This window comes from Manis pentadactyla, chromosome X (assembly GCF_030020395.1).
Source record: "Manis pentadactyla isolate mManPen7 chromosome X, mManPen7.hap1, whole genome shotgun sequence".
NCBI classification, from domain to species: domain Eukaryota; kingdom Metazoa; phylum Chordata; class Mammalia; order Pholidota; family Manidae; genus Manis; species Manis pentadactyla.
In genome coordinates, this window is record NC_080038.1 from 12,416,126 (window position 1) to 12,441,776 (window position 25,651).

A 25,651-nucleotide genomic window follows, 5' to 3' on the forward strand; every position below is an offset into this window, starting at 1 on the left:
TGGAGAACTTGAAAATCCCCGTGTATGATCAGCACAGCAGGGTAACAGGGAGGTAATCCGGCTTATCTCGCCTAACGTGTCAATGAGTTTTGCAAGCCCCGTTCTGGGGTTTGCCTCCCGGGTGGGTTGCTTCTCATTCATGATATGCTGTAGAGACCTGGTCCAGCGCAGGCGGCCGAGTGATGCCTGAGAAGGGTGTAAACAGCACCCTGGCCACTCTGGCGGTACTGGGATGCGCCCACGCCGTGTCCTCCTCCCCAGCTGTCTTACTGTGCTCACAGAGCCCGGGGCACTCCGAGGGGCAACCTCGTTTTCTCAGCTAAGAACCGAAAGGACTTGCTCAGAGCTGGAATTCGGCGAAGCAACTTGCTGTAACACGCCGAATCTGCCGCATCCTCACTACCCCACCCTCCTGCCTTTGCGCTCGCTACCCACACCCCCAACCCCAATTCGAGGACTCCCCGCCCCCACCTCGCTGACAGTCTGGACCCTAATACCTTGGAAGCGAGGAAGTGTCTGCGTCGGAATGCGCCCAGCGCGCCGAGGCCACCACTGACTCCCAGCGGCCGCACAGGGCGCTGCGCCCCCCTCGCCCCAGCCTTCCTCCGCCCTGCCTCCGCCCCGTCGCCCCCGCGCCGCCTCCTGCGCCCAGGCTGGAGGCGGATTCCTCTCTCCGGGTTTTCAAAGCGTCTTTCCGAAACCTCCCCGCCCAGAGAGGGAGAGAGATCCCGGGCGCAATCGCTCCCCTGAGCGGCCGAGGGGCGCGCGGGGAGAGGCCTGCGCCAGGGTACTTTCAAAGTGAGGCGCGCGCACACACTCACACCCACCCAGACACACACACGCACACGCACACACGCGCCCATTTATATAGGCGGTGGCGGTGGCGGCGGCCGGGCGGCGGCGAGCGCAGGAATGATGATGGAGCTGAGCCAGCCGACCCGGGCTGGAAGCAAGTGAGGAGAGCCCAGGAGCACCCCGGGATCTCTGGGTCCCGCGTTTGTCATCCCACTCAGGGAAAGGTATACCCGGAGGAGGGCCAGGTGGATTAATTTGCTAGGGGAGGAGGCCAGGTGAGCGGAGGACCCCTGCGTATCCCGGCTGATTGAGCCTTTGCCCGACTCCTGGCCCCTGTCCGCCCAGGTGGGCGCGCCCGGTTCTCCGGTCGCGAGCAGCGCTTTGAGGAGACCAGAAAGTCGCCGCCCGGCTGCGCGGGATGCCTTTCGCCAAGCGGATCGTGGAGCCGCAGTGGCTGTGCCGGCAGCGGCGCCCGGCGTCCGGCCCGGCGGAGGACGCGAACGGAGGCAGCGCTGAGCCGCCGCCGCCCCTGCAGCCGCCTGTGGCGCCGGGGCCGGAGGATCCTCCCCGTGCGCCTCCCGGGCCGCCGCCACAGCTGCCCGCGCCCACCGACCAGGCGCAGCCGCCGCCGCACGGAGAGGCGCTCGCGGAGGGCGAGGACAGCGCGGCGGAGGTCGCGGAGGCGGCGGCCGCGGCTGGCGAAGCGTCCTCGGCGGCGGCCGCGGCCGTTCTGCTCATGCTGGACCTGTGCGCGGTCAGCAACGCCGCGCTGGCCCGCGTCCTCCGGCAGCTTTCGGACGTGGCCCGGCACGCGTGCAGCCTCTTCCAGGAGCTCGAGAACGACATCCAGCTCACCCACCGCCGCGTCTGGGCGCTGCAGGGCAAGCTCGGCGGCGTGCAGCGCGTCCTCGGCACGCTGGACCCCAAGCAGGAGGCAGTGCGTGAGTACCCGCGCCGTCCGCCCTCCAGGCGCTCCGCTGCCGCGCCGCACCCTCGCGCCCTCCCCGGTCGCCGCAATCCCAGCCCCTCGGCGGCGCCGCGCCCGCTGCAGCTGGCACCTTACTCCTACCTCCCCACCCCTCCCCTCCCAGGGACCTACCCCAGTCCTCAGGTGCTGAGCGTTCGGGCTGGAACCCGATGCAAGGATGCAGACAGGGAGGGGAGAAAGTTAAAGGGGCTGTCTCGGAACTCGCAGGCAGCCGCCGGCTGAGAGGGAGCGTTATGGGGACACCGGAGGCAGAGGGGTTTGTCATTCAGCTCCCGGGCTCGCCTTCCCCCGGAGCAGGGGGTTGGTGCAACTTATGTGGTTTCCAGCAGCCCAGCCCCAAGCCCTATAGGCCCCCTACCCCACGCTTGCTTGGGCCGCTCGAGGAATAGTGAGTGTCCTTTTAGGGTTTCTGCAACGCCCTGGCGGTTTTGTCACTCTTACTGTGACCTCAGCGGCTGCGCCGAGTCCCGAACTTGTGCCTTGCGCTCGCGTGCGACGTAGCGCGGCGCTGGTCACCTCCTGGAGTAAACTCAGTAGCGCTCTGCTCCAGCCTGGTGGCCCAGAGGAGCCGCGGGGACAGGCGTGGAGGGAGGAGTGTTCGGGGCCCAGGGGAGGTCCATGAGACCCCTGGGAATCTTTTCTGCCCAAAACACAGGGTTTCTACTAAATGGATCTCTGTGCCATCTGCCCTCCGAGGATCCCGAAGGCGTGTCCCCCCTCCAAGCCCACCGACCCGTGTACAGTCGCCCAAACCCATCCGTATGTGGAAGACCCCTGGGCATCTTTGCTGCCCGTTAACTTCACTCCTGCGACACCCTAGGACCCCCACTAAACGTCATTCTGTGTCGTCTGTTCTCCGAGAGGTGCTCAGGAGGGTCGCCCTGTGCACAGTAGGCCAAATCTGGCGGCGGCGGAATAGGAAGGATCCGACGGTGGGCGGGGGCCCTAGGCCGGCGCCCGGGTCCTTGGCGCCTAGTCCGGCAGCGGCGCTCGCCGCGCTCGCGGCGAAAAGGTGATGTCAGCTGCTCTGACTTACATAATAAGCTTCCCCGGTTGCTGCAGCAGCTGCGCCGGTGCGCGGTGGCCACGGAGCAGGCCGGGAGGGGCGCTCCCGCGGCATGCTTCCCGGGGATTTCCGGGCACCTCTGCCCTGCAACCCGGCCCAGCCTCCTCGCTCACCCGCCTCCCTGCTCGCTCATTCCCCCGCCCCCCCCTCAAAAAAACCCGCCCTGGGAATTCGCTGCTTTTCTGCAATAACAGTAATAATAAGCGTAATGAATAAATGATGTGTACGATCGGCTTTCCCAGCTATAAAAGACCCAGAGTTGGGTTAGTGACTGGTTGTTTAAAAGGGCAATTCCGGGGATGAGTTCTGGAAAGAATTAGGACTGCCGTAGGCCAAGTCGTATTTTACTTTAGGGACTTGAAATGAGCGCTTTAATCCTGCCTCCTTTTTACCCCAAACCACACAGCAGGGGCAGGCCGTCCGCTTTCAACGGCGCTGATAGCTGCAGAGTGTGGTCAGGGCGAGTGGTGATTTCACTTCAAAAGAACTGGAGGGAAGTTTTGCAGACTGTCGAGTGGTGCATACATTTTTCTCCCTACCTCCTCCTCCCTCCCTCTCTCTCTCTAAATTAGATTTCATGCAGGTGAAATTCAGTGCGGGAGTAAAATGTGTCCTCTTCTCCCCTCTTTACAGGCAGCAGTGGGCAATTACAAAGTTGAAATTTAACACAGTCCTTTCAAGTCCTTTTAACCGTTTGGACTATAAATTAATGATTAATGGAGAAAAGAGGATTTTTAGTGTGTGCATACAATTAATGAATATATTATATTCGCTGTGTGTTTATACACGAATAAATTAAGATGGGGGTAATATAATACCCAGGGTTGGACTTAACAACTCCTATAATTTTTAAATTTTTTCTAAAACGTTATCTCCACGCTCTGTGTCCAGACCTCTCTTCTCTCGTCCATATAAATTTAGGATGGCGTTGTTCTTGTTTGATGTCATAAAAGGCATTGCCCTTGGGAGGAAAAGCACAATGTTGTATGTCTTAGTTTGGGTTTCCCAGCATACAGAGGCAGAGACAGGAATTTCTGTGCTAGTAGTTTATTTGAGGGGGGATCCCAGGAAACACAGGGAGGGAGTGGGGAGGTGGCTCAGGGAAGGGAGCCTGGTTGTGAGCTGGTTACCACTGTGGGCAACCTGGTTCTATCCAGCACACACCTCAGAAGTGTTCCACTGAGGAGTGAGGAATCTGGAGTGTTTATCCACCAACTTCCACCCCTCACTGATAGAAAGTAGCACCTGGAGAGTATGAACTCCTGGCTCCTGGACTCCAACCCATGGGTGGGCTCAACATGCTCCCAGGCCAAGCATAGAGAAGCAGAAAGCCTGTGGTGTGTACAGGACTATCTGCGGGGCTTCGCTGGGGAAGGAAGAAGGGCACTGGGTGAAGTGCCAGTGGCATCTGCTACATTATGCATCTCCCTTTAGCATTGCTCCAGGCCTAGGGGAATTTCAAAGGAAGAGGATGCCTAGAAGTAACTCATGTTCCCTTTTGTCCTTCTTTGAAGGTGTCTGGGGTGCCTTCTATACTCCCTATGTAGCCTTCCCACCCAGATCACCTGTCCCCGTGCAGTCTTCATGCTTCGTCCTTGGATGGCTGCTTCCTGTTACCCTGACACAGGCTGGGGTGGTTTTTGCAGGGGTGACGTGATCTGACATACACTGCAGTGAAGTCACTCGGGAGGCTGGTAGACGAGTTAGGCGGTGTGATTGGTGGTGGTGGCCGGGATGAAGGAGGTAGTTCTGGAAACAGTGAGAAGCGGTGGGATTCTGAATTCACTTTGGAAATAGAATTAACAGGTCTTACTAAATGCATTGGGCACAGGGTGTGGGAGGAAAAAGAACTATGGATGATTCCTAGTTTTTTTGGTCTAAACAACCCAAAGAAATGGGTAAAACTAGTGGATATTTTATTGAGGGGGGGGTGGACTCAGTCGTTTTCTCTTTGTGCCATGTTAACTGGAGATGCCTTACGTCTTAGACAATTAGATGTGTGAGTTCAGAACTCAAGAGAGAGGTCCAGGCTGGAGATGTAAATGTGAGGCAAAAAGAGTAGAGATGGTATGTGAAGCCTTGGAACCAGGACCAGTGTAGATAGTAAAGACCAGGGGGCCAGGGCTTAGCTGAGCGCCCTCCAACTTTGGAAGTTTAGTAGAGGAGAAAGGCTGAGGAAGAGCAGCCCGCAAGCTGGAAGGAAAGCCAGGTGAGTGTGGTAAGATGGGAACCCGGAATGGAGGAGAAGTCAACTCAGTCAAATGCTTCTGAGAGTAAGATGAGCCTGAAATGAGACCATTGAGGCTGGTAATTCATAAGCAATTAGTGGCCTTGATAGGTGCCATTTAAGTGGAGGGGTGGAGATAAAGGCCAGGTACACAGGAATGAAGAGAGAAGAGGAGGGATGGAAGGGGAGATGCTCTGAAGGCAGTGGAGAAATGGAACAGTGGCTGGAGGGGAATACAGTGTCAAGGGAGATGTTCTTAAAAGGTGTTGAGGTTTAGGCAGATTTAGACTCCATGGAGAGGGGAAAATTGATGTTGGGGAATGATCTGGATGATTAGGGGAAGTCCTTGAGAAGCTGAGCGGGGAAGGGATCCGAGCACCCTTTCATCCGTGACCACTAGAGGGATAACAGAGGTCTGGGCAGAGGGGCTGGCGGGCTGGCGAACCGGTGGTGGCAGGATGGGCTCTTCTTACGCAGTGACATCTGTTTGCTCTGTGAGGTAGGTGGGGAGGCCGTCAGCTGAGAGGGGCTTGGTAATGTGAGGAGAGCCGGTAAGGTATTAACGTTGTCTCAGGGTGGGAACGTGGATGCGGTAAGGAGATGTAGCGATGTTACCTGACTGTTGGGAGCCTTCTGAGATTTATGGTCATAATCTCAGCCTTCTGAGATTTTTGAAGTAGGTCCAGCTTTTCAGTCACTAAAACCTGAGACCTTGTAATTATTTCGTGGGCCTCAAGCCCAAGCTATTCATTCTTAGATCTTTTAATGTCATTGACTTTTCAGTTGCTGTTGATTATATTTATCTACTGCATTTTAAAGTAAATTTCATATTGAAATTTGCATTCTTACAGATAAGTACACAGACCATAAATGTACAGCTTGGTTCATTTTTACACAGTGAACAACTGATGTAACCATCAGCCAGATCAAGAAATAAAACATTATCCTGAAACACTCCCTGCTGGCCCTTTACTGATCACTATCCCTCCCCAAAGGTAACTGCTATTCTGATTTCCACCTCCATTAATTAAATTTTCCTGTTTTTGAACTTTCTGTAAGTGGAGTCATGTAGTGTATGCTTTTTACTGACTAGCATTGTTCACCCAACATGTTTGTAAGATTCGTCCATGTTGTTGCATATACAGTAGATTGTTCATTCTCACTGCTGAATAAAAGTGCATTGTGTGCATACGCCACAATTTGTTGATCCCTTTTGATGATGGAGGTTTGAGCTGTTGCCAGTGTAAGTCTATGGCCATACACTTTTTCTACATGCCTTTTGATGAGCTTGTGTATTCACACATGTTTGGTATATATCTAAAACTAGAATTGCTGGACCAAAGGGGATGGGTATGTTTGATTTCAGTAGTTACTGCCTGACAGTTTTCTAAACTGGTTTTATCAATTTTACCTCAAGAAGTATGTGAAAGTTCCAGTTGCTCCACATCTTTACCAACACTGGTATTATCTTTTTAATTGTAGCTACTCTGGTGAGCAGGTAAGAATGATCTTACTGTGATTTTGACTTGCATTTCTCTGATGGCTTGTGAGATTGAGCACCTTTCATATATATTTTTGACCATTTGTATATTTTTTGTGAGTTACCTGTTCAAGGCCTTTGCTCATTTTTCAATAAGGGTCTTTGTACCTTTTTATTGTCTTATAGGAATTCTTTATATATTGTGGATACAAGTCATTTGTGAGCTATAGGAATTGCAAATACCTTCTCTCACTCTGTGCCTTGCCTTTTCGCTTTCTTAGGGTTATCTTTTGGTGAGTATAAGTTACTCTTTTTATTTTTATGTAGTCCATTTTATCAGTCCTTATCCTTATAATGTTTTCTGTGTTCTGGTTTGTTCTTAAATTCTTCACTGACCACAAGGTCATAAAGATACTCTGCTACATTCTAGAAGTCTTTTGTTTTGCTTTTGTTATTTAGATCCATGATTCATACAGGACTGATATTTGCAAATGATGTGAGGTAGGGGTCAAGATTAATTTTTTCCATGTGAATGTACAATTAATCCATTGCCATTTACTGAAAAGACTATAATTTCCCCATTGCACTGTACCAACACCTTTGTCATCTATTGAATGGATGGATTACAGTTTTTAGCTAACATTTATTGAGTTCTGCTCTATGTCAGGCACTGTGCTAAGACCTATATATGAATTACCTCATTCAATCTTTATGATAACTCTGTGAGAGAGGTACTATTATTTTACTACTTTACTGAGAGTTAGCAACTTGCTCCAGGTAGCAACAGCTAGAAAGTGCTGGAGCTTAGAATTAGGATCCAGGTTTGAGTCCACATGCTATGTTCCCAAGCACTAGACTTTTCTACCATGCATGCTGCACAAATCCAGGGGAACTACTATGTTAAAATCAAAGCCCTTCTCAGTATGATTCTACCCACTACAAGCTTCATCTCTTGCTCTTCTACCCATTGTCCCTCCCTGCCTTTTCCACCTTGCACCCTAATCCAGTTGTACTGAATACTAGGTGCTCTCCAGCTTGCCAGGCTTTCTTATCCTTCATGCCTGAGTGTACACTTCCCTTTCCTTCTGGAACATTTCACTGTTTAATTCCTACACCTCTTTGATGCTCAGCTGACAGAGCTTTGTGAAGTGGAGCCTGATTCCTTGCTCACCACCTCCCCGCCTACAACTTTTCCTTGGTCCTCGGAGGAGAGAACTCTGAGGCATGTTCTACACCCTCCATCAGATTCCCCAGGAAGCCTGAGCTCTAGATGCCCATATTGGGGGGCTTATTTGGTAATTCTCTGTGTTTTCTGTCTTCCTTTTTCCCCCTCACTTGCTTTCACCTGTGGGTAGTTCCTGAGGTTACCACCCATGTAAACTACTTGGCCTTGAACTTGGACTCATAGGGTCTAGGGGAACCCAGATCAAAACAATCTGTTTAATCTAGGGTGAAGAGTATAGTGGAGGTAGTAGAAGTGATGTTTCTCATTCTTTTGCCTTAAACTATTTCCCCCAGGATTTTTATGTTAGCTGCATGCCCTGTCCCTCCCAGATGTTCTGCGGTGGCTCTGGAAATAACTTACGACCCTTTAGAGGAGAACTTCAGTGCATCAGGGGTGAGAAGGAGCACAGAAGGAATACAAGTCTACAAAGATGACGCACCCTGTTGGTTCCTCAAAGTTCCCTTGACCAGCCCTTGAGAGTATTGTTTATTGTCCTGTGCGGTGGGGTTGGTGACGCCCCAGGAGATTCAAACTCTATTTGAGACACATAAGTTCAGCCAGAGCAGACACAGAAATTGCTAAACCCAGAAGGAAACTAGGCAGTAATACACTGGGTGAACTGATCATTTTGGCTTGGTACGGTGACGCTAATCGTGGGTTCATTCTGCTTTAGAGGAATGATCCTTTTCCTTCCCCTTCTGTTCGTTCTGCCCCTCGCAAAAACCTTTGCATCTGGTAAATGTGGTCGTGGCGTATTTTAGTAACCACGCTCTTTTCCTCTTGTCTCTGCTCAGTGAGCTTCTCTGAGGCTTTATGAGAGCCAAACAGCTCCCCTGAAAGCTGCTTTTAAACCCATCACAGAACAACTGAGAAGAAAGCAATCTTTCAAAGGTTAATAATTCATGCTTGTAATTTCCTCATAACCAGTAACAGCAACACATTTCTTTCTAGACTTTTCTTGTTGTACTGGACTGGGCTTTTAAGTCAAAACTACCAAACTACTTTACCTAGGAAATCCTTGAGATTTTGTTGGACTGGGATTGCTAAATGGTAACAATACAGATGTTCTTTCTTCCTGTTTGTTGAGGCCTTTTCCACACAATGTCATCAGGAAAGTGCAAATTCCACATAAGCTCTCAAAAGCATCTTCTGTCTCAGAGCTTCTAGTCTACCTTTAATGGATATTACCTTTAAATTGCAATGGTGTATAAAATCTCGCCTATTGTCCCAAGTTAGACCAGCAGTCTTAAGGATTCATTGACTTCCTACACTGCTTTGAAAATTTAGGGACAAAGACAATTTGAAATGTAGTTGGAATTTTGTTTTCACAGCTCAGTTCCTTTTCACTGTCTTAAAAAAATAGTGGAACATGAGATTTTGCAGGACAGTCTGTAAAAAAAAATCATGGGAAGAATATGGCTGGAATAAGCCATCAATCACAAATATTCTTTTTGCATCAAAAATCCCTCAGGAATCCCATTTTGATGATAAATGAAAGTAAAAAAAACCCAATGAGGTACGAACGGTTTCTGAATGTAAAGCGCTCATTCTGTGGTCTAAATTTGTTGAAACAAGGTTTTGGAGAGGCCTCCTACCAGACTGCAAGCCCATCTTTGTGAATAACTAGGATAGGTAGGGTCAGTTTTTGTTTCGGACATTAATGTCCGTGCCTCAGTCCACTAATGGATGTGAGAAGGTTTGGGTGTACTGAAGGAGGCATCTGAGGACCTGGGTATTCCATATGCCAAAAAATTAGTTAATTATAAAGTGTCTAAGGCCTTCAAAGGGAAATTAACCAAGAATAAAATGAATTTAACCGGAGCTGGAGACTCTTGGGCTCTTAAAGTTGGGGAAGACCTTAGCACCCATCAAACCCAACCTCCCACCCAGGGTGGAACTCTTTGTTAAGATGTCCTAAACGACAGCCTGTCTGGTTTCCCTGCCCAGCTGAGACTCCTGGGAGTGGGAAGTGGCCATGCCCACCCCAGCTTTTTGCTGGATAGTTTCCATTCTCAAACAGTCCTTATCTACACTGAGACTAAATCTGTCTTTTTGTAATGCCTACCTTTTAGTTCTAGTGCTGGTGTCTAGTGTCATAGGGACTCCGCTTATAATCTCTCTTCCAGGACATCCTCTAGGTGTCTAAGACATTAGTGTTATGGTCCCTTCTAAACTTTCTTCATCCCAGGTAAAACAACTTCAGTTCCCCCACCCAGGCCTCTTAATGCCAAGTTCCCTGTCCCCTCCCACTCTGGTTGCCCCCTGCCACAGGTGCAGAGCAGGAACGGCCCCATTCCTTTCTTCATTTGAATGCTCCACTAGGACTAAGATGGCCCTTGTTTTAACCATTGCACAACACTGTTGGGCACGGTTGCTCTCAGGACCCACAAACTCCTTTCCTTTATCGCAGCAGTTCTTTGACACAGGTTTCATCTGTTCTATTGGTGCATTTGGTACCTTGAACTTAATTTCACAGGACTCCCCCATTGTCTCTGTTAAATTGAATCTTGCTTGCTTTGGGCTTTCATTTCCAATCAGTGTTGATGGTTTAAAATTTTGATTCAATGTGTCAGCTACTGCCCACAGCATTTTGTTCTCTGCAGACATAAACAAGATTCTAGCGCATCACCCATGTCTTTGATAAAATATTGTTCAGATGGACTAAAGGCCAGGGTCCATTGGCAGGCAGTACCAGCAACGTTCCTCCACGCTGATGTCTATAAATCAGCATTCCTTGGATACCATTGTTGCAGCAGTCACGAAGGCACCCCCCACCTTCCCGTTCAAACCGCATTTCTTCACCTTGCCCACAGGATCTATCATCATGAGCAATTGTCAAATGGCTTGCTGAATTCAAGATACCATGTGTCTATAGCATTCCTTTGATCCCCTAGTCTAATAATCCTACTCGAAAGGGAAATGAGGTTAGTCTGGCTCAAACTGGACTCACTCACAGCCATCAGAGGGGCCGTTTAAATTTCCTTGTATGTAATGGATAAAGAGTTCATTTTGGGGAATCTGCTTTGGCCATAGAATGACCGCAATGTTGGGCTGCAAGAGGATTCTCTGGGTCCTAGAGTCCCTTTCTTTGACTCTAAAGTGCCTGGTTTGTAAAAGGCAGAGAATCCGTGTGCTTGTCTCTACCTTTCTTTTAGGATACCTGGCAAGAACTATAGGTCCTTGATCTCTGCACCTGAAGGAAAGATTTGGAATTTATGACCTTCGGAATTTGCTTAGGCTCAGTTCAAGTAAGGTTGGCAACTGTGTCTGGTTTATCTAATTGTTGGGAAGCAAGCAAGTACATGGTTAAATGTGTGGATACTGAAGTCAGACCGCATGGGTTCAGATCTCAGCTCTACCACTTCAGAGCTGTATGTCTTTGGACAACTTACAAAATATTTTTTTTCTTTGTCTATTGTGGGATGGAGATAAAAAACAGTACCTAGTACATCAGGTTGTTGATGGGACTGAAGGAGTTGAGGTGTGCAGGCACTGAGAACTGCCTGGCACTTGGTGACCCCTGGTAATTACTGGCTGTTATTTTTTTGGTACTATACTTGGATCTTGTGGAGTGGGAGGCGTGTGTTATTTTTTTTCCGAGTAGGTGAAAACCTGTGCCTGAATCTGTGAAATGCTGGGTTGGGGTTTCGAAAGAGCCAGCTGACCAGGCAATGCCGTGTCCCTCTGCATGGTCAGATGACTATTAAGATTTCTATGTTCTCTGTCATATCTTTTTGTTATGCAGAGAAGTATACAAATAAAATAAAATTGACCAATAATCTTATCATCCAGATGAATTCACTTATCATACGCCAGGCTTCTAGGCGCTTGACTTTCAGTAAACAAAAAGTTACCAAAGAGCTTGCAGTGGAGAGAGACAAACCAGAGACAGCAAACATAATACATTTAAGGAGATTACAGAGCTTGTTAGGAGGCAGTAGCCGTTATGAGCAAAATGAAACCAGAGCAGGGTGAAGGTGGACCAGAGGATTGTGGTGGGGTTGCCATTTTAAATGGGGTATCAGGTGGGACTCATTGAGGAAGCAACATTTGAATGAAGACTGGAAAGAGCTGAGGGAATTGTTAATGTAGATAGCTGGAGGAAGAGTGTCCCAGCAAGTGTGCAAAGGCCCTGGGGTGGGGGCGTACCTAGCGGGATGGAGGGATGGCAGGGAGGCCAGTGGGGAGGATGTGGAGTGAGCAAGGAGGAGACTGGGAGCAGAGGAGGCAGGGAACCAGGGCTTGGGGCCGCTCAGGCGGCGTCTGGCGGGCCATTGCAAGGACTTTACCTTTTAGTCTGAGTGAAGCAGGAATGTATGGGAGGGTTTTAACCATAGGAGTGGCATACTGGCTTAGAGTTTAAAAGAATCACTTTGCCTATTATGTTGCAAAGAGACTGTGGGAGAGGCAGGGCTACAAGCAGGGAGACCCAGTAGGAGGCTGTTGCAGTGATCCCGTGAGACACAGCGTGGTTTGGTGGAAGGAATGAGTGGTCAGATCCGACTTGGAGCTGCTGATGTTTTTTGTTTCATGTTTAGGGCTGGACAGTTCAGCCCGTAGAGAAGGGCATAAAATTGAAAGAGAAAGGAAAGCCCGTCTTCTCTCTTCCCGGCCAGGCTCGCTCCAAAGGACACTGTGTGTTGTGCTCCGTGTAGGAGGAGTAAGAGCAGACACATGTTGAGTGCATTTTTGTAATGCCACTTCTGAATGCTGAGGAAGGAGGCACTTCTCCTAGAGTCTTATTGGTTCATCTTCGTTGTTTGGGGAGAATTTTAAAGGTGTCCTAACTAACACTCTATTTTAGAAAATCAAGGTATAATTTCCATATGGTTGAAATGTACATATCTTGTGTTTATTTTGATGAGGTTTACCAGCTGTATTCACCTGTGCAGCCCGCAGCCCTGTTAAGACAGAGACAATTTCCACCCTCCAGATAGACAATGCTCTTCTGAGGTAGGAAAGCTGTATTTGAACTTGGGTCCCCTTGTACTGGCCCCTACTGGGCCCATTGTATGAATATGAGCATGGTAAAAAATGATTGCACAGGGGCTTTTGGGCTCTCCAGTAGCATCAGACTAAGAACTAGCAATTCCATGTGCAACATTCCCAAGACCAGGTGGACTAGTGGAGTTGCCTCTCTTTGATCTGATGGTGCTGGCTGTTTATGACATCTTGGTGTCATTAAAGATGTATTTATGACAGCGAGCTATAGGGAGGACCTGGTTTGGGACAAGGATGAGAATGTGGCCTCAGAGGCCCCAGGATTAACTTAGAAGTAGGAGTTTTTCTAAGATAAATCTAAAACAACATTTAAAAAGACATGAAAAAGGAAAACGAACTTAGGCAGATTTCTAAGGAACAGGGAGTACTGATTTGTACCTGTGTATGCTGGTGCTTGAAGCCTGGATGGAGGATGGAGAAAGTTCTTTAAAATTTGATTTCTAAGTATTCTAGCTAAGTGCATTTGCATTTGTGAAATAAAATGCCCTATTCTACAGTTGAGCTACTCTTGATTTTTAATACTAGACATCTAAGAGAAGGAAGAGCTACTAGGATGAAGGATGACAGCAGTGAGCCATAATGTTCATTAGAATGTAATATCAATATTTGTGTTTCTCTCCAGCATGCATCTGGACTCAATTCCTCAAGCCTGTATTTACATTTTAATAATGTGAGTAAGGCTGTATTTCCCTTTTTAATCTCACCTCAGAGTTCTGCTGCCTCCGCCGGCTCCCCCTCAGTTCCAAAGTGCTTGCCTTGCAAGATGGCACGTGTTTATCAAACAGTTGGACTTCAGCCATCAACTTGAGGGGGGAAATGTGCCGAAATCCCTTCCCATTCAAGAAGCCATGGGCTTTCTGCTTCACGAACAGGAGAGACAGAAGCTTCAGAGTTTGGGGGCAATGTGGGAGAAAGCATGCAAACCCAGAAGAGCCACGGGAAGGATGCCCTGGAAGGTTTTCTAAGTCTCGTCTGGGTAAAATGCCTTCGATGTGCGGGAAGAGATGTTGGAACCCTGCTCGGGTATCAGATGTCACTAGTGCTCATCTGGCAAAGTTTTAGCCTTGGCTAATTAAAACCAATCCAATTGCACGAAGAAAAAATATATTGCGTAAGGTTGTGTTTGTGTGGCTTTACGTGAACCCCTTGCTCCATATTCTAAGATATTCTAAGAGCAGCGAATCTCAGGCTGGTGACAGGGCGGAAATTGAGAGTGAGAGAGACATGGGATCCACTCTCAAATAGATTTGAGTAAAGACAATGAGTGGGGCAGTCTATCAAAAGTATTGGCTGGTCAATGTAAATTTAAAGCCCTTTAAAGTTTTCTTGATTAATTTGCCATTTCAAAGGATTTTAATGGCTGTTGAGTAAGAAGGAAAATTAAACAATCGAAAAGACACCCTTGTTTACTTTTCAGGTTGTACTTGGCTTTCTGTCCAAGTTGTTCTGTCCCTTTTTCTGTGGCCTGGTCAGTTGGTTGGGTCAAGCCCTGCACTTGAGAAAGCTTAGATTCAAGGCACGTGCCCTAAAGGACTGGGCTTCTGTGGTGATCACAGGCTGCGATCCGAATCCTGGTCACCTTTGCTAGTAAAAGTCTACATTGACACTTGGTTCTCTGTTTCACACTTGCCAGCTGTGCGACCTTGGACAAATTCTTAGTTTCTCTGCCTTAGTTTCCTTATCTGAGAAACGGGAATGCCGTTAGTGGTCACCACATAGAATTATTGTGAAGATAAAGGGAATCAATCCACAGACAGTGCCAGCAGCATGTGGCACCTACACAGAATATTTAGTAAGGTCTTATCCGTGGGTGCCATTGGTGCTACTATTTTTGTTATTTTATCATTCTTACGATCAGGGCCTCTGGTAAAGGAAATAGGCATAAAGATGGATAAAACCCAGCTCCTGTGGCTCCTCAATGCATGTAAATTTTCGGCCAGCTGGGTGTATGGTGAAAGTGAGGACAGGAGGGTGCCATCCCGCCTTCTGGCTTGGCTGACCTGACTCATATTGTAGAGCACTGTGAGAACAACTTAGCATCTGGCTGCCATTATGGCCTCATTCCTGGGGGCTGTGGACCTCTACTGATGGTGGGGGAGACTTGGCTGAGGATGTGTGTCATTGCAGAAGCAGTGTTGGGTCAGACTGCCATGCCCTCATTCTCTGTGACCGTCTGTATCTTCTCCCATAATGACATGCCCAGGGCTTTGTCTTCTGGTCATTGTAATCAGACATCAGGCATGGAACAGCTAACAGAAGAGAGATGACAGATCTGGACAGACCATGCAGAGACTGCCTACCGTGTTCACCAACCCATTCCCTTTTCCTCCTGGGCACGTCGCTAGGCTACATTTCCCAGCCTCCCTTGCAGTTAGGTGGGACCATGTGACCAAGTCTGTCCAGGGGTATGTGAGAGGGATAATTCCTCCACTCTGGGATGGGCATATAAAAGCTCCTACACATTCCTGTGCAATTTATGTCTTCCCCACTCTGCTGGCTGTAGGCAGAGGGTTCAGCAGAGGACACAAGGCCCAAAGGAATGGTAGGGCCACCAGCTGGAAGGAGCCTGGGTCCCTGAATCACCACATGAATGGCTGTCTGCAGCTGGAGGAGTAAACTCTTATTGTGAAGCAAAGGGGATGTTTGATACAGCAATTAGCTTGCCTTACTAACACAGAGGTACAGTGCAGGGAGGAAAAGGACTTGTTTTCCAGAGAATGCACAGATGGTGCAAGTGCCCCGAAGTACCTGATGGTTTTTCATTGAACAATAGAGGCATGAGACTGTAGGGTCTTTTTCTGAGAGACATGAAAAGTTTGTGTGTGTGACCAGAATGGTGTGGCGCTTTCCTCAAGTAAGCAAATGGAAATAAAAACGTGTTAACAGAGTTTCAGTTTTAGAGAACTGTTGCTGTCTGGAACCCAAAGAATTATCCCTCTCTCTCTCCATATGTAAGTGATATACGTATATTTGTAAAACTTTTAAGATCTAATTATAAGACAACTATAGGAATGTATACAGATCATAAGTATATATGGTTCAATGAATTTTTACAAATTGAACACACCTCTCTAACCTGCACCAGGAACAGGAGACAACACTTGCAGCCTTCTAGAAATCCTGCCAGTGTTCCATCCAGTCATGCCTTCCTGAGGGCAGCCGTTATCCTGACTTCTAAGAGCATACATTACTTTGGCTTCTTTTTGAGTCATACAACATATGCTTTTTTACATTTGGATTTTCTTTTTTTGCTCAAAATTATGTTTATGTGACCCATTCATGGTGATGCATGTAGCTGTAGGTCATTTATTTTCATTGATGTATGATAGTCCCTCCTATGGAAATGTCGTCCGTTCTCCTGTTGATGAGCATTGCGATAATTTTCAGTTTTGGCTATTTTGAATAATGGCGCTATGAACATCCTAGTTCCTGCCTTGTGGTGAACATACCTACTGTATGTTCTGTTGGGTAAGAACTCCCCTGATTTGCAGTTTTACAGGGCTTTCTCCCTCAATAAGGCACCTCAAGGCTGTGACACTGGCTGTGTCATATTCCTTGTCCCTTGACTTCTAGACGAAGCAAAAGATTTGTTTTGTTTTGCTGTAATGGGAAGATGATCACTGATCCTTACTGGCAGAATTTTGTTGTCTAAAATGGAGGGCACATGGTCTACCTAAAGGACCTTTTTCCTCTCTTTTAAAATTAAAGCACAGTTATGGGGCCTTTTGATTTGCAGGCGAGGGAGGGAATGGAGGCAGACGAGTGATGAGTTCTCGAGTCACTTGGCTGGGTTAGCCTTAGTGCTACCAAGAGTTGTCTTGTCTAAGTGCCCCTTCCATCAAGGTTTTATGCAAAATCCAGGAAAAGCAGAACATTTCCTCAGAAGGGGCGAGAGACAGAGAAGAGCAGGAGGCCTTTCTGTTCCCCTGAGAGGGTTTATTCCTGTGCTCTGCCTTCAGGGCCTTGGCTGTCTGATCCACAAAGTAGCAACCCTGGCTAGACAGAGCCTTGGGGACTTGGGGGGTTAAAAAGGCCTCAAGCAAATTCAAGAACTGCCCATAGGACTTTCTTTCAAACCGTGACAGAGGCTCACCTTCTCAGACTCCTTCTCTGTGGTTTAAAGTCCTGGACGCAGTGAGTGGTGTAGCCCCCCACCCCGGCCCCAGCCTCACAGGCTCCCGCAGGGTTTGGTTTACCATACTTCACTTCATTGCTTTTCCTAACTAGAGGATAGGTGAGCAGATTTTTCCATGAGGGAACTGTTTTGGACCATTAACCCAGATTCTCTTCATATGTAGAGGTGACTCTGTAATTGACTTTGAATTTTTAAAACCTGGAAGCTAGTGAGACAGCTCTGTGAAGCAGAAATTGAAGGTGGGGTTTGGGCAGAGAGAGGATACGTGTTTCTTCTCAACAGATATGAAATGCAGAAGAGCTTTATGCAGAATAAGAGGCTTTGAAAACTCCAGACTTACTCTGAGGAGCTGGGTAAGTCCACTGCTTGCCCCAAGTAGTCTTTCTCTTCTGTAGGGCATAGCTGGGATCATGGCACACATGCTCTTCTTCACCCCTCTGGCTTTTTCCTGGAGCTTATCCTGCCACCGGTCTGTGGAAGATGGCTGGCTGTCATCTTAGATGACTGAGTGTGATCAGGGGGACTCTTCTCAACACGTTGGGGTGGACAGTGAGCAAATTCACACATACACACAGCTCACATTTATTGTGTGACTACTTTCTGCTAGATATTTTACAAGCCCCCCAAATTCTATGATGGAGATCTTCTGATATTTTTTTGATAGATGAGAGGACAGAGGGTCTGCTAGTTAAAATTGGAACCCAGGACTCAAATGTGGTTTCGGTGCTCGGCCCACCTCTGTGCTAGCAGCCCCTCTGTGCTCACACGGTTCCCCCCACCACTCCTACTTTGTGGCCTCCGGATAGCCTTCTGCCTCCTGGCTTATGATATGGGGAAACCAAGGCAGAAAAATGAGACACGAGGGCATTGTCCTTGTGGGTCCTTGGGTGCTGAGAAGGGCTAGGTTAGGACCTCGAGAAAGGAAGGGCCATGAACCATGGAGTACCTACTGCATGTCTGGCCCAGGCATATGGCTAGTTAGATGTTAGCCTGTGTGATTATGCCAGGCGGTGCTGGCATAGCTGGCTGTAACTAATTAGTTCAGTTGTAACTGGATTGTTTTGGGGGACATACTGATTGTATAAAATAAGCCATTTGCTGTAGCAGGAGTCATTTTCTATATCAAGGACTTGACGAGCTAAACCTAAAAGACTCACCACGTGGACGCCCAGGGTTCTTTCCTGGCTCAGTGGTCGCCCTTGTGTATTCTATAGTGTTGCTTGAAGGCTCATGTAAATTAACTATGGGTGACCTCAATTCAGATAATCACTCAACCCAACTTAAAATAATTTGCCATTAAAAAAAAATGTGTTCACGTAAGCCAAAATGGAAAAATGACAATGGTCCAGTTTGGGGAAGGAACGAGGGTGGGTGGCATAGGGTACTTTCAGACACTGCTGCTGGGAGTGTGAACTGGTATAATTTTCAGACACTGCCAATAGAAGTGTAGAATTGGCATGCATTTTCTGGTAGACAGTTGGGTTTTACAAAATTAATACACAAAAAAACTGAATGCCAGATTTTTCTTCAGAATTTAATCTAAGATTTCACTTCAGAGTTTAACCTAAGAAAATAATTGGAAAAGTAAAATAAAAGAATGCCTAGATGCTTCAGAGTTGCTTATAATTAAGAAATATCCTAAATGATTAACAATAGAAAATTGAACAAACCACATTTGTACAGTGAAATCTTCTACTTTCATTAAAATGATACACATGGATGTTTCTTAACTCCGAAATATGTTTGTGATATATTCCAAAGTTTAAAAGACTTGCTACCAAATATTCTGTAGATTACTGCATGTTTATTAAGAACATGTAGGAATATAGGGAAAAAACTTTCTGGAAGGATACATACCAAATCAGTATTTTTAAAACATGTTTTGATCATGTTCCATAGTGAGAAATACATTTTACATTTGTGGCCGGTAGATGCATATAGCTGAAACAATAGTTTTATTAATAATAGTTAACTTTTCTATATGTGATGAATTATATTTATTTTTCTTTTCTTTGCTATAGAGTCTTATCCTACCTTCCCTTCCCTACCCTATGTTATGTTACTCCATTTCTATTCATCTTCTTTTTTCTGTTTCATTTTTTAAGATGCTAATGGTGACTCAAAGTTGATTCCATGATCTCCTAATGGACTACAAGCCACAGTTGGAAAACCCTACCCTAGAGTGTTACCATGCTTATCTTTGGCAGATGGGACTATGGGTAACTATTTTTTCTTGAGAAGGGGAGTCCTTTTTGTTTCTCCATGTTGCTTATGTAATAAAAAAGGCTAATGAAAGTTTTAAAATGACATAGTGATTCCATTTAAAAATAAATTGATACCCTGCAATTTTTTAGGAAGGTACTGATTGTGTAAGGTGGCTACTTTACTCCATAATTATTGGGCATTCAGAGTGTCCTGGGAACCTTAAAGAACATTATGGCAGGAAAAATAGAGCCATTGAGACAGACAGTTTAAATAATAGAATAACAAGAAGATGAAACATGACCTTATCTCTTTGAACTCAAAAGATCACCAAACATCTCTACTTACTGTTTTACCGTAGTGATGTGGCATCAGTTTTCTGGGATTTATTCCTATTTTTGTTCCAGACTGCATTTTTTTCATGCTCACCCCCCACATAAAAGAAAAAAATAAGGATACTAAATTCATCAGACAGTTTTCTGGCCAGATTATCTTGGCTTGCAGTACTGTCAAAGTTAGCCTCCTTTAAAGCTAAAGATGATTTTAAATGGAAGGTGGTCATTAAAAACTTAGAGCCAGAAGCAGAAGCTTTAAAGGACAGGGAGCATCCCTGGTCTGAGCCAGTGCACTTCCCCATGGGCTTCCTGCTCTCAGCAGGAGCTGGAAATCTGCAGAAGGGCCCCAGGAGCCCCACCCCCATCACGGCCACACAAGCAAGGGGGGTGGCCTATCAACTGTGTTTATCCTGGCTCTTCTCTGGGAAAACCATTGGTGGACAAGTGGGGCAGAGATTTCTGTAGAAAGTTCTATTTATGTAAAACCCATATAAGTCTTTGGGCACATGTGCCAACTGCCAGGAATGGGGAGGGCGATCCATTGGGTTGGAGCTGGTGAGGGACTGGCTGGCACTGTCAGGGTAGGAGCAGGGAGAGAAGCTTCCTGCCCTTGAAAGGAATTAATGGTAAGAAATCTGAGAAAATAACGGGGGTTGCTTTCCAAGATATACTAATTTAGTTACTGTTGTTCGGGACTTTTTGCTGAGTAATCCCACAAACGCTTCTGCTGAAGAAGGCTCAAAATTCATTCTGACTTTGAAACATTGTGAATAACATATCCAAGCTATTCCTGTGCTCCTTTATTTGTTCATTGATATCCAGTAATTTTCCATTCATGTGGTTATTTGTTCATCCATCCATCCATCCATCCATCCATCCATTTATCCATTTATCCAAGCATCCACCTTCCGTGGTATTTCTTGACTCGATGCTTTGTGTTGAGAGGCATGTGGCAATCGCTGGGGTCGGGGAGGGGGGAAGAAGTCCAAAAGGAGGAGGAGCAGTCTGTGTAGTTGAGTTGCTCTTAGTCTGGTGGAGCAGACAGACAAATAAACAGTGAATTACTACACAGTGTGGGCAGTGCTGCCAGAGAGGCCAGCCTGGCTTGATTCATGCAAAACCAAGACTGCCCTTCAGGCCTAGAATCATGAAATGTTAGCCTGAAAGAAGCCTTAGAAAAACTGAATGGCACAACGCTTTCCAGGATTTCTGCACAGTTTGCTGGGGTGCCATTCCAGGGAGTGGAGGTGGGAGTGGGAAGGAGGAGTGAGAGGAAATCTGAACAGATGGGGTTTAGCTTCCTTGAGAATCGGAACAGGTCCCTTTTCATCTCTTTCCTATATTTAGGTTCCTTGTAGAGTATCATTTGAGGAAAGGCCTTGTCTGCTTAATGATATTTGTGGAGTACCAGACCAATCCACCATCTTTCCTTGTGTCTCTGGTTTAAAAATTGAGGCCCCCAAAGGCAAACTAATTTTCTCAAGGTTGTAAAATTGGTTAGTTCACAACCCAGAAATAAGACCTGATCTTCTAATTTATGTGGGCATAACCTCTGTATCAGTTAGCTCTTGCTGTGTAACAACCCTCAAACTCAGTGGCTTAAAACAACCACTATTTATTTAACTCATAATTTTATGAGTTGGCCATTTGGGCTAGAATCAGCCGGGTGGGTCTTCTGTTCTCAACCAGGCTCACTCATGTTGGTGATGAGTTGCTATTCAGTTGGCAAATTACCAGAAAACTGGCTGGTCTGAGATGGCCTTACATCTGAGGGATGGCTGGTATTTGCTGGAATAATCATGTAACTGAGTCTAGAATCTCTCACCATCATCAGGATTCCAACAGAACAAGGAAGAGTGCCTATCCTCTTGAGGCCTAGGCTTGGGTCTGGTCAAAGCAAGACACAGGAGCAGTTCAGACTTGGGGGGTAAAGAGACTCCACTTTTTGACTGGAGAATTGCAAGAGGTGTGGATAAAGGAAGGGAAGAATTGTTTCCCTTTTTGCCATCTACCACAAGACTACTGAGTTATTACCATGCCTTCTCTTCTTAATTTGGACATTGGAAAAATATATATTTGAAATTGCTATCTAATTCTAAAGCCATCTTAATTAAGAAGACCATAGCCACAATTTCCTATATACCACGAAACCTCTTACCTACTCGAGTTCTAAAATTCTTTATGTTTGTGACAGATGGTATTTATTGCTTGTGGTAAAGGACACTGTACCTTAAGAACATCCCTACTTTATTCCTAGTCAGAGTCTTTCCATCAACAGCCATTTCCATGGAAAGGACCTTTTAGCTCATAGTCACGGTGATTCTTTTGGCTGCTGCTGAGAGATGAATTCATCAGCACTTCCACAAACGTTTATTGAGTGACTCCTATGTATCAAACACTTAACTAGATATTGAGGATACAAATATGTCTCAGGTGGGCCCCTAGCCAGGGAACTCACAGTCTGGAAGGGAAGGAAGAAAGGTAAACAGATTATACAGTGAAATATGATGGGGAAGAGGGCTGGAAGTTGGATTTCTTTTCAGAGGTCATTACTATCTTTGTAATTAGAAGGTGCAGCCATGTGATCATCTAAATAGATACAGAAAAAGCATTTAACAAAATTCAGTACCCTTTCATGACCAAAACACTTCACAAACTAAGAATAGAAGGGTACTTCCTCAACCTGATAAAGGGCATCTGTGAAAAACTCACAGCTGACATCATACTTAGTGGTGAAAAATGGAATGTTTTCCCCCTAAGATGAGATACAAGACAAGGCTGTCCATTCTTGCCATTTCTATTTAACATTATACTGGAGATTCTAGCTGGAGCATTTAGGAAAGAAAAACAAAAGGCTTTTAGATTGAAAGGGAGAGTAAAAGTATCTCTATTCACAGATGACAATTTTATATATAGAAATTCCGAAGGAATCCACAAAAACTATTAAAACTAATAAATGAGTTTAGCAAGCTTTGAGGATATAAGATCAATACACAAAAATGAATTGTGTTCTATATGCTCGGAAGGAAGAATATGAAAAAGCAAAGAAATAAGAGAACGATTTCTTTTACAATAGTCTCAAAGCAAACAAGATACTTAGTAAATTTTATGAAAGTGCAAGACTTGTACATTGAAAAGTATGAAACATTGAAAAATCAATAAAGAAGACCTAAATAAGTGGAAAGATATTTCATGTTCATGGATCAGAAGATTTAATATTGTTAAGATGGTTCATTTCAATCTGTATCAAAATCCCGGCTCACTTTTTTGCAGAAATTGACAAGCTGATTCTAAAATTCATATGGAACTGCAAGGAACCCCAAATAGCCAAAGCAATCTTGAAGAAGAAGAATAAAATTGGAGGACTCACACTTTCCCCTTTCAAAACTTGCTTTAAAACTACAGTGATCAGGACAGCGTTGTGGCATAAAGAGAGATATACAAGATCAGTGGAATAGGATTGAGAGTCCAGAAATAAATCTCTTCATTTGTGGTCAGTTGATTTTTGACAAGGTGCTAAGACAGTTCAGTGGGGGAACCTATCATCTTTTCAACAAATAGTTCTGGGACAACTGAATAACCACATGCAAAAGAGTGAATTTGAACCTCTCCCCCATGTCATCACAACAAAAAGTAACTAAAAATGGATCATAGATTTAAATTTAAGAGTTAAAAACTGTTAAACTCTTAGAAGAAGAAAATAGCAGTAAATCTTCATGACCTTGGATTAAGCAATGATTTCTTACACATGACACTAAAAGTACAAGTGACAAAAGAAAAAGATAAATAGGACTTGATTGAAATTAAATCCTTTTGTCCTTCAAAGGACACCATCAGAAAGTGAAATGTCAACCCACAGAATGGGAGTAAATATTTGCAAGTCATGTATCTTAGAAGGGACTTTGTATTAGTTTCCTAGGGCTGCTATAACTACCTACCGCAGACTGGGTGGCTTAACAAAACAGCAATTTATTCCTCCACCATTCAGGAGGCTAGAAGTCCAAAATCATGGTATCAGCAGAGTTATACCCCTTCTGAAGGCTCTAAGGAAGAATCCTTCCTTGCCTCTCTCCTGGCTTCTGGTGGTTGCCAGCAATACTTGGTGTTCCTTGGCTCATAGACGTGTGATTCCATTCTGTCTTCATCTTCATAAGGCACTCTCCTCTCTGTATGTCTCAGTGGCCTTCCTATAAGGATACCAGTCATTGGAGTTAGGGCTCATCCTAATCCAGAATGATTTCATCTTCACTTCATTCCGTCTGCAAAGAACCTATTTCAAAATCCTGTCACCTTCATAGGCACAGGGGGTTAAGCCTTCAACATGTTTTGAGGGGGAGTACAATGCAGCCTATAACAGACTTGTATCTGGAATAATAAAAACCTTTAAAAACAACAATAAAAATACAACCTAGTTTTTAACATGGGCAAAAGATTTGAACAGACATTTCTTCAAAGAAGACATAGAAGCCAGCATAAACACATGAAAAGCACTCAGTATAATTAGTTGTCAGGAAAATGCAAACAAAACCACAATAAGTATCAATTCATACCCATTAGGATGGCTAAACAGAAAAGCCAGACAATGACAAGTGTTGGTGAGGACATGGAGAAATTAGAATCCTTATACATTGCTGGTGGAAAGGCAAAATGGTGTGGTAGTTTTGGAGAACAGTTTGGCAGTTCCTCCAGATGTTAAACAAGGGTGACCATATAACTCAGCAATTCTCCTCCGTATATACCCAAGAGAATTGAAAACATATGTTCAAAGAACATGTACATGAATGATCATCTCAGCATTATTCATAATAGTCAAAAGATAAAAATAGCTTGAATGTTCATCAGCTGACAAACAGATAAAGAAAATGTGGCATATCCATGCAGCGAAGTATTGTTCGGCAATAAAAATGTGCTAAAAGGCAATACAAATTATTGACATGTGTTATAACATGGCTAAACATTGAAAACGTGCTAAGTGAAAGAAGCCAGTCATATAAGAATACATATTGTATGATCCCAATGCTATGAAATGTCCTTAACAGGCAAATTTATTGAGACATAAAGCAGGTTAGTGGTTCCTTGCTGCTGGGGGGATGAGGGAATGGACAGTGACTGCTAATGGGTCTGGGGTTTCTTTGACGGATGATGAAAATGTTCTAGAATTAATAGTGATGGTCGCACAATGTAGTAACTATGCTGAAAACCATTGAATTGTACATTTTAAAGGGTCAATTTTGTATGTGAATTTTAACTCAATAAAGCTGTCAAAAGATGAGGTAAGTTCCTCTGCCGGACGTAGGGGAGGTTAGTGGGCTGAGGGAACAGCCCACTAACGATTTGGAATCCTCACTCAGAAAAATGGGGGGAGAGCTGCCTTCCTTATGTTAGGCTAGCTGTTCTAACAAACAGCCCCAACTTTCAGGGACTGAGCATGATAAAAGTTTCTGTCACACAGTTGTCTGATCCTGGTCAGGTGACTGTCCTCAGTGGCTTGCCTCTGAACGGTGACTCAGAGGCCCAGGTTCTTGCCCTCTTTTGTCTCTGCCTCCTTTTAGATCTTTGGCGCCCTCTCCCCGGCTGGGGGCGGAGAGCGGAGGATCTGGTACAGGAGAGTTTTTTGTGGTGGGCATGGAAGTGTCTTGCTGCACTTCCACCCACATTCTACTGGCCAACATTCGGTCACAAGGCCACACCTGCCTGTAGGGGAAATTGGCCCAGGCAGCCTACTTCTGTGTCCAGGAAGACAAGGGAAGCAGGTTTGCTGGACAGCTAGCCAGCCTCTGCTACAAGGGCTGATCAAGGACAAGGAGTAGGGTTGCCAGCTCAGAGCCCAGCTTGAGGTGGCATGTTTTTGTGGTCACCGCTGGGAGCAGGGCTGGATCGTTTTCTCCCGCTGTACGTGGTGGCACATTGCCAGGTCAAAAGCAAGTGCTATGGGCAAAATTCCTGCCAGTAAGTGTAGCTCTGTCTGTCAGCAATGCCTCAGGAGGAAATAAAGGCCAGGGCGACCCAGAACATTTTAGTATCTCACCTGTGGGATGACAGACGGAGCCATGCTGTCCACATTGTTGTTAAAAGGGGAGCAAGAGACAAATGTGGGAAATAAACTGCTGTTTCTTTGCACTTGGAAATGGGATGAATGAAACTAAGAATCTGTCCCTTTCTTTGCACTTGGGAATGGGATGAATAAAAATCATAAG

General features: G+C 45.8%; 1 protein-coding gene across 1 annotated transcript in view; it reads left to right on the forward strand.

Annotated features, from left to right (window-relative positions):
* Nucleotides 1-681: 681 nt before the first annotated feature.
* The window catches only part of NHS (NHS actin remodeling regulator), a 327,678-nt gene continuing 302,708 nt past the window's right edge, over nt 682-25,651 (forward strand). Inside the window, exon 1 of the mRNA XM_057495960.1 lies at nt 682-1,736. Within this exon, the coding sequence (XP_057351943.1) occupies nt 1,214-1,736 (523 nt within the window). The 5' untranslated portion in view covers nt 682-1,213. The remainder of the gene's footprint in view (nt 1,737-25,651) is intronic.